The sequence below is a fragment of the Benincasa hispida genome, chromosome 8, assembly GCF_027475165.1.
Source record: "Benincasa hispida cultivar pf3 chromosome 8, pf3_genome.v1.1, whole genome shotgun sequence".
Taxonomy (NCBI): domain Eukaryota; kingdom Viridiplantae; phylum Streptophyta; class Magnoliopsida; order Cucurbitales; family Cucurbitaceae; genus Benincasa; species Benincasa hispida.
In genome coordinates, this window is record NC_143485.1 from 27,718,409 (window position 1) to 27,729,649 (window position 11,241).

The 11,241-nt window shown below is 31.1% G+C and overlaps 1 protein-coding gene across 1 annotated transcript; it reads right to left on the reverse strand.

The window, feature by feature from the left end:
* Positions 1-4,882: 4,882 nt before the first annotated feature.
* LOC120083678 (agamous-like MADS-box protein AGL29) lies at positions 4,883-6,091 on the reverse strand. Its single transcript, XM_039039518.2, has one exon. The coding sequence runs from the start codon at positions 5,646-5,648 to the stop codon at positions 5,019-5,021; it is 630 nt and encodes a 209-aa protein (XP_038895446.1). The 5' UTR covers positions 5,649-6,091; the 3' UTR covers positions 4,883-5,018.
* Between the last annotated feature and the right edge of the window lie 5,150 nt (positions 6,092-11,241).

Sequence of the window (11,241 nt, forward strand, 5' to 3'; positions counted from 1 at the left end):
AGATAAGATACATCTTTCCGTTGTCGCAATGACTTTCTTATTTTTTTTTTTTGAAATCTCTATGTTTTTCCTTCTTATCATGTTATATTCATCTATTATATAAAAAAAGTGCCACTGCTTGTTTTCATTTTATATTTTCATCTTCTTCGAAGTTTTAGATATGATTCTAATCTACAAGTTTTCTTTCTGTAAGGTCTTCTAATTCAGTTTCCTTTAGTGTTAAATGTTCTTATTTTGAAAATTGTCAAGGAAAAAGTTGTGTATTTCGAGGGTTAAAAAAGATGACTACAAAGCTGTATTTCCAAGAGATCCTTAAGATTCAAGAACGAATCTTCTCGAAGAATGGGAGAATGGTAAGCAAATAATTGGCAATAACAAGTGTTAGAGCTAGAAGTCTTCTTGAAGCAAAAAATATTTACTTCTAAGTTAAGTCTTCAAACTAAGGTGAAAAGCAGTAACTATTCAAGCTACAAGACCATCAAAAGACACCATGAATTTTATATTCCAGATTCATCTACATTCTTTATGAATAATGTACCAATTAGTTTTCATGCATTTGCATTTATTAAAGTAGTTAAAGGATTGTTAGATGAACTTAGACAATTAGATGAAATGTTGCATCCTTTCATAGTGTCTTTTCATTTAGTATATACAGTGCTGTATTTTTCACATTTAAAAAGAAGAAGATTTGGAAAATGTAAAAGCTTGGGTTTTAAATCTTGAAAGTTTTTTTAAGCTTTGTTTCTCATGTGTTCTTGAGATAGAATGAATGAATATTTGGAGCAATCAAGTAACGATTGATTTGTCTGGCTCGTGGAGTGCTTGAAGATCAGGGGTTGATGGGAGTTTCAAAGCTTTGTCCGATCCTTAGTTTATTAGATCATCTAAGTAATCTGTCATCAAGTCTATCTTAGAGGTTGAGATCAAGCTTAGTCTGAACGCGCTCATGGAACTCTTAGATATGAACTCCTGTTTATTCGGGATTACCCTTAAATTTGCATAGGTGAGGGTTGGCTCAACAATGCCGACTCAATAAGACTCCCATTTTAGGGATAAGACCTAATAGATAGCTGGGGACATAGGATGCAAGATGGAGTTCACGCCTACCTAATTTAGGGATAGAAGAAAGTTAGTTCTCCTAAGTACTGAATCCAGGTCTTGAGTAAGGGGTCTCACCCTCTTACTAGGCTGAGAGAGTTTGGTTTAGTGATTGGATCACAAACAAGTTGTTCATTAGAGGATTAATAGGGACTTAATGAATAAGACGTAATCTCGGGAGTAAAACAGATATTTGACCCAACCGTTATTATGAACAACTTGTGAAGGGTCGACTTGCTGATTATGGTTAAATCATGTGGACATAATATATCTATAGTGATGGGACTGCAACTATGGACTTTAGTGGAGTGACCCATTAGTTAATGAATGGGGTTAATCTGGTCTAATGAGTTTAGTCAATTAATCTCGGATCATTGGAGCCCATGATCTGTAGGTCCGCGAGGTCCCCTACTACTCGTAATGGACTAGCTCTAGAATATTGTGATAAATTAATTTGAAATGTTCAAATTAGAATTAAGGGAATTAGTAATTATATGAGATATAATTACATGTTTAATTTGAGAATTAAACGGAATAGGAGAATTTATATTTAAATATGATTTAAATTATAAAAATGGATGTGTGTAAAAAATTAATTTAATATTTGATATTAAATTAATTAAGTTTTATTTAAAAATTAATTTATGAAATTAATTTTATTTTTCAGTTTTTAAAATCAAAATGGATTTAAAAATCAAGTTTTGATTTTTGATAAAGTTGGAAAATTAGAAAAACAAAACACAAAATGGAAAAACCATCTTTTCCAGTATCTATCTCCTACTTGCTCACACAAAAGCCATCTTTATTGTCTTGTCTTACTCCAAGCATGAGCTGCAACTCATGAAATACTCTTCCTTGTATGTTGATCTGCAATATATTGAAGAGTTTGGAGTGAATTTCGAGTCTGCAATCAAGAGAGAATTTTAGAGAAAATTCGTGCTGAAGAAAGGGTTCTTCACCAAGCTATGAGTAATTCTCCATCATCCCTTGATTCAAGCTTGTTTTGAGTCCCACAACTCAATCTAGAGCACCACGAGAATAGTGGGGAAGATATTGAGATAGTCTGCAACAAGATTTGGAGAAGATTGCAGCTGGAGAACAAGCTTTGAAGAAGTTCTACAAGAGGTATGTCATGAAACTCACTTATTTGCTACAAGAGTATGCTTTATATTTTGCCAAAATTAATGAATTAGAGTACTTAAATGATCCTTGTTGCTTCTGCTATTCCTACCATTTGAATATGATTCAAATACTAATTAATTCATATAATAAAATTCAATATAAATATGATTTATGTTAAATAGCATAAATAGTTAGAAAATAAAATTATATGTTATATTGTATTTGATACATTATAAAACTATAGATTATGTGTTATATTTGATATAATATATATATATAATTATTAATTAAATTAAATTAATTTTAATTTTAATTTAATTAAAGGGAGGGACTTACAACTCCTTTCTCCTAATTTCTCTCAAAATAGACGTGCAGTGTGGAGGTTGTTGTGAGAGAACAATTCATTTGTCTTCTTCCTCCTATCTTTGACAGAGAAGAGTTCTCTCTAAGAAAAAGAGAAAGATCTTCCCTCTCATCCTCTTTCCCTTCTTCCAAAAAGTGCAGAGCCCGCCACTCTCGCATTATTCCCAATCCCAAGAGAATACAGATGGTTCTCAAGTGGTGGTGTCTTGGTTTGAAGAAGATCGTGATCCGAATTGAGAGAATCACGCGAAATTTTTTTTTTGGTTTTAAGGGTAAATGATTATTCTTCCATAATTCTCTTTGTAAAAAACATGTTGTAATTTTAGTTTCTTAATGTATAATCTCTCTATCTTCATTTTGTAATCTGAAATTCCGTGAAAATAAAATGGGAATGATCTCTACTTCTATTGTGAAACCTTCAATGGTTTCCCTTCAGACTACCACAATCCTGTCACCAATAGGAAGTCTTCTTTGGTGAATGTTACAACCGTACCAATTAAATCGAAGATCATTACATCCTTCCTATCGTCTACAACCTCCCACAATAGAATGTAGTGAACCAATGGACTATTGAAGAAAATGTCCATGTCCACGAGTCGTCTAAATACCGTTTTCTTGAAGAAGACAAGTTGAGTAGGAGTAAGCTTCTCTTTCACTATCTTGTTAGTCGTCCAGTGTGAGAGGATAGTTGGTCGCTTGGCTTGGGGAATGATCATGGGGAGGAATCTTGAATTGTCTAGTCATATTGCACAAAGTAAGAAAAAAATACTAGAAAATAAGCATTATGTTCAATACTCGATACTCGATACACGATTGCTTGATATCCAATACACGATACACGACACACGATTGCTCAACACTCGATACCCAATACATGCCACATAGTGTCCCTTACTCGCTACATTACATGTGACTTAATGGTCAATTATTGAGCACTCGGTTCGATTTTCCACCTTCATGACTTATCCTACTTAAACCCTAAACTCTAGACGATTCGAAATACCAAAAGTATGAAAATCGAAACGAAAAAAATTCTGAGCTAACCAAACATGCAAGATATGAAAATCAAATAAAAATCATATCTCATAAAACTCCAAACCATACTCAACTACTGCCATTTTAAAACATTTAAGTCCTAAGATCCATTGGTGCTTCAAATATTCTTATTCATCTTGTTATAGTCATGTTACTTTAATTGAGAAGGGCAATTTTACTTATTTATTTATTTTTCTAGATTAAAAAATGTCAAACAATTGAAAAAAAAAAAAAAGAGAAGTAAGAGGGTAATGAATAAGAGGGGAAAAATAGGAAGAATAGACAAGTAGGAGGTGTTCATATAAACTATCGAAAATAAAAATTTTAAACTTTTATTTAAATTTTAAAATACATTTGAAACTTTTGAAAGCTTAGGAATATTTTTGATACAAAATACTAAATGTTTCGTCCAAATAATTTTAATATAAAGTGATTTCAGAAAAAAAAATAAAAAAGTTTGGTAAGCTGGATAAATACGTAATTGGAGTCAAACTTCGGAATGTATTAAGAATTACGTTTATGCTGTTGTTACTCAAATTCGACAACTAAAGCTAGCTCCAAACCATAATTTAGAGCTAAATAATTTAGTTTAAATATAAAAAAGAGTGTTTCAAAATATATATTTTCATGATGTTTTTAATTAATGGGTTATTTAGTTGAAAGTATAATTAATTAATGTCAATTGTTTATTTCAAATATAAAGAGATTTACTATAATATTTTTAATATAAGAATATTGAATTGTTGGATTGAAATTTCTAAATATGGAAGAAAAATAAATACTAGTTTGATCCGTAGCTTTCAAGCATTTTACTCCTAACTTTTGAATCTAATTTTTATTTGATTTCTAAATTTGAAAATATTATAATTTTACTATTGTGTTTGGAATTTCGTTTTCTTTAAGATTTTAATATTTGACACTTCTAGTTCTAAATTTTTGCTATTTGTTAATGTTTGTTTACTTTATCCACGATAACTTTCAATTAATTAATTTAAAATAATTATGATTATGATGTGAAAATATTTAATTAAGATTGATAGGGCTGGAAAAGTGAAAACTAGTTTAATTATTACATATTAGTTCTTTTACATGAATTAATAAATATTAATAAAGTGAACAGCGATAAAAAAAAAAAAAAAAAAAAAAAAAATCAAGAATAAAAAGGTAAATGTTGAATTTATGAATTAACATAAAACAAAAGTAAAAGTAAAAAAAGATGACATTTTTTTTATCTGATAAAAAAAATGAAGAAATGGTAGCAAAATGGTTGAAAGTTGGAGTCAGATTTAAAGAATGAAGCTCTAAATGATTTACAATCACACTTCACATTTACTCTATTTATTTATATCAATTTTCCATAATATATGGAAAAAAGAAATTAAAACGAAATTTGAAAAACCCTAACCCCAAATTTCCGGTTCCCAATCCATCGCATCAGAGTGATTTCCATCCAGGTGAAACGACGACGGCGGACATTGGTTGTTTCCGGCAGGGTGAGTCGACGACGAGGGCGGCCATGGGAGGTTTCCGGCGCGTTCAATCGATGGAGTTACCGAAGTATCTCCCATTTGCATGGCCTGAAAATTTTCCACTCTTTTGGCCACATTTGCTCTTAGTTGGAGCAATGAAGAACGAAATCGCTTCAACTCGTCGATTCTCATACATTCCAGACGATCGTCCCACCAAAATCGGTCGCTATTTCTCAATCTCTCCGCCGCGCCCCTCTTCTCCATCTCAAATTCGGCTTCCGCTTCAGAGAAATCACGATTCGATCCGGGCAGAGGCTTGGGCGAAACAAAATTTCCGGTGAGAAACCGATCGAGGAGAGCGTCAACGTTGGGATGTGCGAATGTATAGATTTTGGAGTGGGGAGTGAAGATGAGGATTGCGATCTCAGCACCGCAGAGAATGGACAGCTCGGCGGCCTTGTTGAAAAGTCCGACGCGGCGTTTCGAGAAGGTAACTTGTTGGGTACTCTTCTTCTCAAGTTTTTTTATCTCAATCTTTCGACGCCCTAAAAATTTCTTCATTTTTCTCAAACGGAGTTTGTTTCAGTTTCAGAGAGAGAGAGAGAGAGTTGACCGTTGAATTTCAGAGAGGGAGCGTCGGACATACTTTCCGGCCAACGCTCCAGCGGTTTTTATAGGCGCCAGCGTGGCTACATTAATTGATTAATTAAAATTAAGGTTAAATTATTATTAATTAATATCTCTAAACTTTTAACTTTGCGTCCAAGCTATTATAATTATATAAATGGTGATATGTATATTATACATATTTAATTGTAGCTATTTTAATTAAGGAGAAAAATACTAAATCTTACGTATTAACATGGCAATATGATGTATTCAAAGTTTATCTAATTTTTTTATTTTTATCTAATTGAATCAAAGTTTAATTTTTAAAACTAAATGTTTAAAGGTCAATTTCCTACAAGTTTGTAAGTTCAGAACTGAATATCAACCATTGGTATAAGTTTGAAGATTCATTTTTATCATTAAATGTTTTGAGATCCAATGTCTACCCAATTGTGTAATGTGGGTCTAATTTTAACATTTACATAAATTTTAGGGTTCAACTTTTACAATTAAAGGTTTGACGGTATCATTGTAACTACCATCATACTCTAGGATTAGTTTCTTCAATTTGCTCAAAAAAAAAATAAAAACACGTAGTATTTTATATTCCGCAGTAGATCACCTTCATCGTTTGACTTACTGACTTGGCACAAACTTAAAAAGTAAAGACCAAAGCTTAAGTTGTATCCAAGGGTATATTATCAATACATGCAAGTCAATCGTTCACGAGTCATTGTTCATAATTAATTAAATCTGATATCTTATGTACCACTAATTTTTCTAATGGACAATCGGCTTACGATCTTGATCCAATAATAAATAAATTCTCTCTCGAGTCAATAAGAGGGTGGGCCTCATTATTCAAATCTTAAAATCAACACTTAAGAAAATGGTTCATTTATTTATTCAATAGGGAAGGTATGAGTTTCATTTGATAGGATTATGTTTCCAACTCCTATTTAGTCAAGTCTCACATTGATTTGCTTATTGAATCAGTTATAAAAATCACTTTCACCCAAACATTTTATGTAAATAATAATGAAATTAGATATAGTTGAAAAAGTATGTACTCCCAATATCATTTGAAAGTTTTCATTCGTGCTTCAAATTTTATGTTGAAATGAAAAAGTATATATTTTAATTAGAAGGGTACTTTCTAATGTAGTTTAATTTTTACTATCTCAAATAAATATCAAAAGTTCGATTTTATCCGAACTATTCATTTTCAAATGATATCCATATTGTTAAGAAATATCAATGAACCCAATTATTAAAATTGCTCAAGATACCATTTTTTAATTTAGCTTCTAGGGACTATTGGGTATCTAATCCCATTTGCTCTTTTAGTTTTTGTCTCTCAGTGTCAATGTCAGCCCCACACTGGAACTGAGAAATGGCCGAGACTCTTATCCACTAATTTATTCATATGAATAATACAAGATCATATATAAAACAAGTGGAAACTAAACTCCCATTCCTTGTGGTTCTTGTGGAAGGAAGGAGAAAAAATCTAAAATCGTTCCTTTCATTTTTTAAGAAGAGAAAATTACGAAAATCCTATTGATTCTAACTGTCTATAGACTTTCGAAAAAAGCATTAAGAAAAATTGGGTGGTACCATCCCTCCATTATTCCAAAATGAAAGAGGCAAGCTCATAGATCTTGTTCAATGAAGATAAGTTACTGTCAGGTGCTTCATTTTATATTTTCATTGAGGCTAAACATAAAATTAGCTTGTGCTCAAGAAATAGTTGTATATTTGATTCAAGCATATTCATATTCTCATATCTTTGGATGACCCTTTAATTTTATATATTGTATTTTTCATTCTCCCTCTTAACTTTCTTTCCTAAAAATTTCTAACTTAATGCATGTTTTAACTTAATCATCATTCTACTGTTAATTAAAACATTCGAGGTCAGTTGATTTTTCAAATTTCCGATAAATTCTCTCATCATTTCTTCTAATCTTATGATATTTTCACTTTAGAAACCCTAGTTATAAGTAGTACATAGAAAATAAATAATAATACTTAAATCTCACTAAAAACTTGAGGGAAAACATTTTTTCACACCATTCACATGAACGTTTTTATCAAATTATTTGTAATAATTACAAAGTGGGTCATATTCATAGTGTCGGTAGAATAAGCCACCCCATAATTCACTCTTATGTCAACTACAAACGATTACATTCAATAATCTTGGATTTTTCCCATAATGGATAATTTAATATGTATACTTAATAACTAAATTAAATAACTAATTATTTATGAGACGTCAAGCCACAAATTCCAATAGTTAGAACACAAAATCCCACAAAATATCACATAATTCCAAAAAAATAAAGAAGAATTTGACTATGAATACACACCCAACTATTGACGTATAAAAACATTTTAAGTCCTATGATCGTTCGGTGCTTCCAATATTTTTACTCCTCTTGTTATAGTAATATTACCTTAATTGAAGAAGCATTGTTACTTATTTATTTATTCTTTCGATAAATAAATGTCAAACAATCAACAAAAATGAGGAGTAAGAGGGTATTGACGAAGAGAGAGAGAAAATAGAAAAGTTTGAGGGTATTAAGGGTTTTTGTACGTAAACTAAACGGTAAGGACATTTTTTTAAATATTTTTTTTTAGTTTAAGGGTATGTTTATAACTTTTGAGAGCTTAGGGATATTTTTTTACACAAAACACCGTTGGAAATGACTTTGGTCCAAGGTCCATAGAAAACATAAAAGTGAAAAAACTAGCCATTTATGATTGTCGGAAACTAGCTGTTTATAGCCGTTGGAAACTAGCCATTTATAGTCCTTAAGAACTAGCCGTTTTCTTGTCATTTTCTTCTTCCTCATCTTTATAAATAAGAAAGTTTTACAAGATCAAAATGACATTCTTTTCTTTCAAGATTTCCATCCTTTACTTCTTCTCTCTACTATTTCCTAAGCAATTTTTTATCGATTCCAACCCGGCATCTGACGAGTGCACGTCAAAGATTGAGAGTTGTATTAACCTTGAGGAGCAACCGATTTTGACGATTTAGCACCAAGGTCGTGTTGATCTTGCTTTCAAAGACATGAGTTTATCCACGGCACAACGATCGATATTCGGTTCCAACAATTTGAAAGCAAGAATTCACTTGAAATCATTATCAAATCTGTAGAGTTCTTAGATCTATCCAAAATTGAAACATCTCCTTCGTTTGTAGTCTAGTCCAATCTCAATTGAGAAGTTGTTCGCCCAATCTTCATGGTACCATGATCCGAGGGAATAAAGATGAAGAAATTTATTGTAAGGAAAGTTAAAGTTAAATTGATGCACGGGTACCTTTTCTTCAATCTCTCTCTCCACTTTGTTAAATACTTTCTCAGAGTTTGTTGCATATGTTCTTACCTTGTGTTGGATATTTAATTTTTATCTGATTTACCATTTCTGCAAATGGGTTCCATTGAAAATGAGAATTTGAAGCCTAAATTAGCTATTACTATGCTTTTATACTTTATTTTCTCTGTAGCAATTTTGTGGAGGTCGATCCTCTGAAAAAATTTTCTCTGCCATTTTCTTCGAAATAAAGGATGGAATTATTAAAATTGCCGTGGTCGAATTAATGGTAGATCTTAAAAAAAAAGATCAAATTCCACGATAGCAGTTTCATATGTGAATAGTTATCAACTCCTATTTTTATTTATTTTATGAAGGTAAATGATAATCTAGTAGAGAATATAGCCTAATTCATTGAAAGGTATAATCATGAGTCACCAAATTGAATAAAATTAGTTGGAAAGAAATTTTGAGAGAGATTATATTTGATTCCTAGTTTTTAGATTGTAGGGATATTTGAAATTAGAAAATTTGTCATTTCAAATTGAAAATAAAAAATAAGAAAAAAAATGAAAAGTAGATATTTAGGAGAATAATTTGAGAAAATAATGACCTAAATAATTATGCACTAATTTTCAAAATGATTTGAGAAATTTGGTGAGACAATTCAACATATTGCATTTTCATTTATAATTAGTAAATTAGTAAATTAATTTATGTTGATTGTCTTATGTGCTGATATAGTTTTGGAATATGTGATTTTTGTAGCATGATATTGGGTCTTGTGGTTAATCGTCATTGTCAATTTAGATGATAATAGTGATATCTTAATGATTTGATTCAAATATATTGAAATAATTTGATCGGTGGTTTGTTCCACAAAATTCAATTTTTCGGATGGTATTTTGTATTTTGTTAATACATTTATGTTGTTGACTAATTCAAAGATTTTCCACTCCTAATCTCTATGTTTCATTGTTGTCTTGAGTTTAGCTTGAATATGATTAATGGAATGTGCTCTACTTATATTTCGAACCTTGTGTTTTAGAATGAATCTTTCAGAACTAGAATTTGATAATAATTTTATTGATCCTTATAAATGAATTTAGTTTTATACTTATTTTTGAAATGTTGTGTTGACTAAGTCATCCAACTAAATATATGATTTGAGAATTTTGGAGAGAGCTCAACGTATTGATTTTTCACTTTATGTTGAGTAAATCAGTGGACTGATTAATGTTGATTGCTAGACATGCTTGTGTTTTTGGGAAATGTAGGTTTTGCAACACTACATAAAATCTATAGTGCAGGTTTAGTAGTTGTTAATCGTTAAGTATGATGGCTTTAAGGTGAAGACATTTTCGATCGCATACAATTTTTAGATTTCAAACTATTGTCAATTTGGATGATGTGTCAATTTGGATGATGATAGTGTTGGGTGGGTTTTATGTTCTAAAGCTTGTAAATAGAAAAGGTAAATAATTGACCGCCATCCATAAAGAGTTATAGACGTTATTTCAATAAGTGTTATTGATTGTATTGTATTTGTTTTGTCTTAATAACCCTAAATCCAAACTAACATCTTAGGTTGTCTTATGAGTCTTGAACTCTATATGGAGACATACAAAAATCAATGTTCAAGATACAATTTAAGGGTCTATAGTATAAGGATAAGGATGTGTACCTTATCTTGGTGACACTGTTAATATGAGTCACTTTGTATTTAATACAAACGCCATGATCCAACGTGTTCTTGTAGATGAGTGGAGGTATCCTATGCAATGAGTTTGCATCAGACCAGGATGCAAAATAGTAACTACTAGATGTAACTTCGTTGACTAGTTAGGTTTCTATTTCACTAAGATGACCTAAAAAACTGTTGGGAATGGTGTCCTAATTCTCCTGGTGGTCTCGTAGTTTGTAAACTTTATATACACACATTTTTATTAATAAAATAAGTGTTACTTAATTTGTATTTACTTATATCCAATAAACTAAGATCTATGGTTATTTCATGTAACTTAAGCATGTATGTGAGACATACAAGTGGATCATGCCTTAAGTAATAACCTAAATGGTCTATAGTATAAGGATAAATGAGGGATACCTTATCCTGGTGACACTATGGATATGGCCCGGTTTGTAGATATTTAAAAGTGTTATAAAGTGCTACAGATGGTATGATCCTGACCATTCATGTGGAGACATGCGAGCGGGG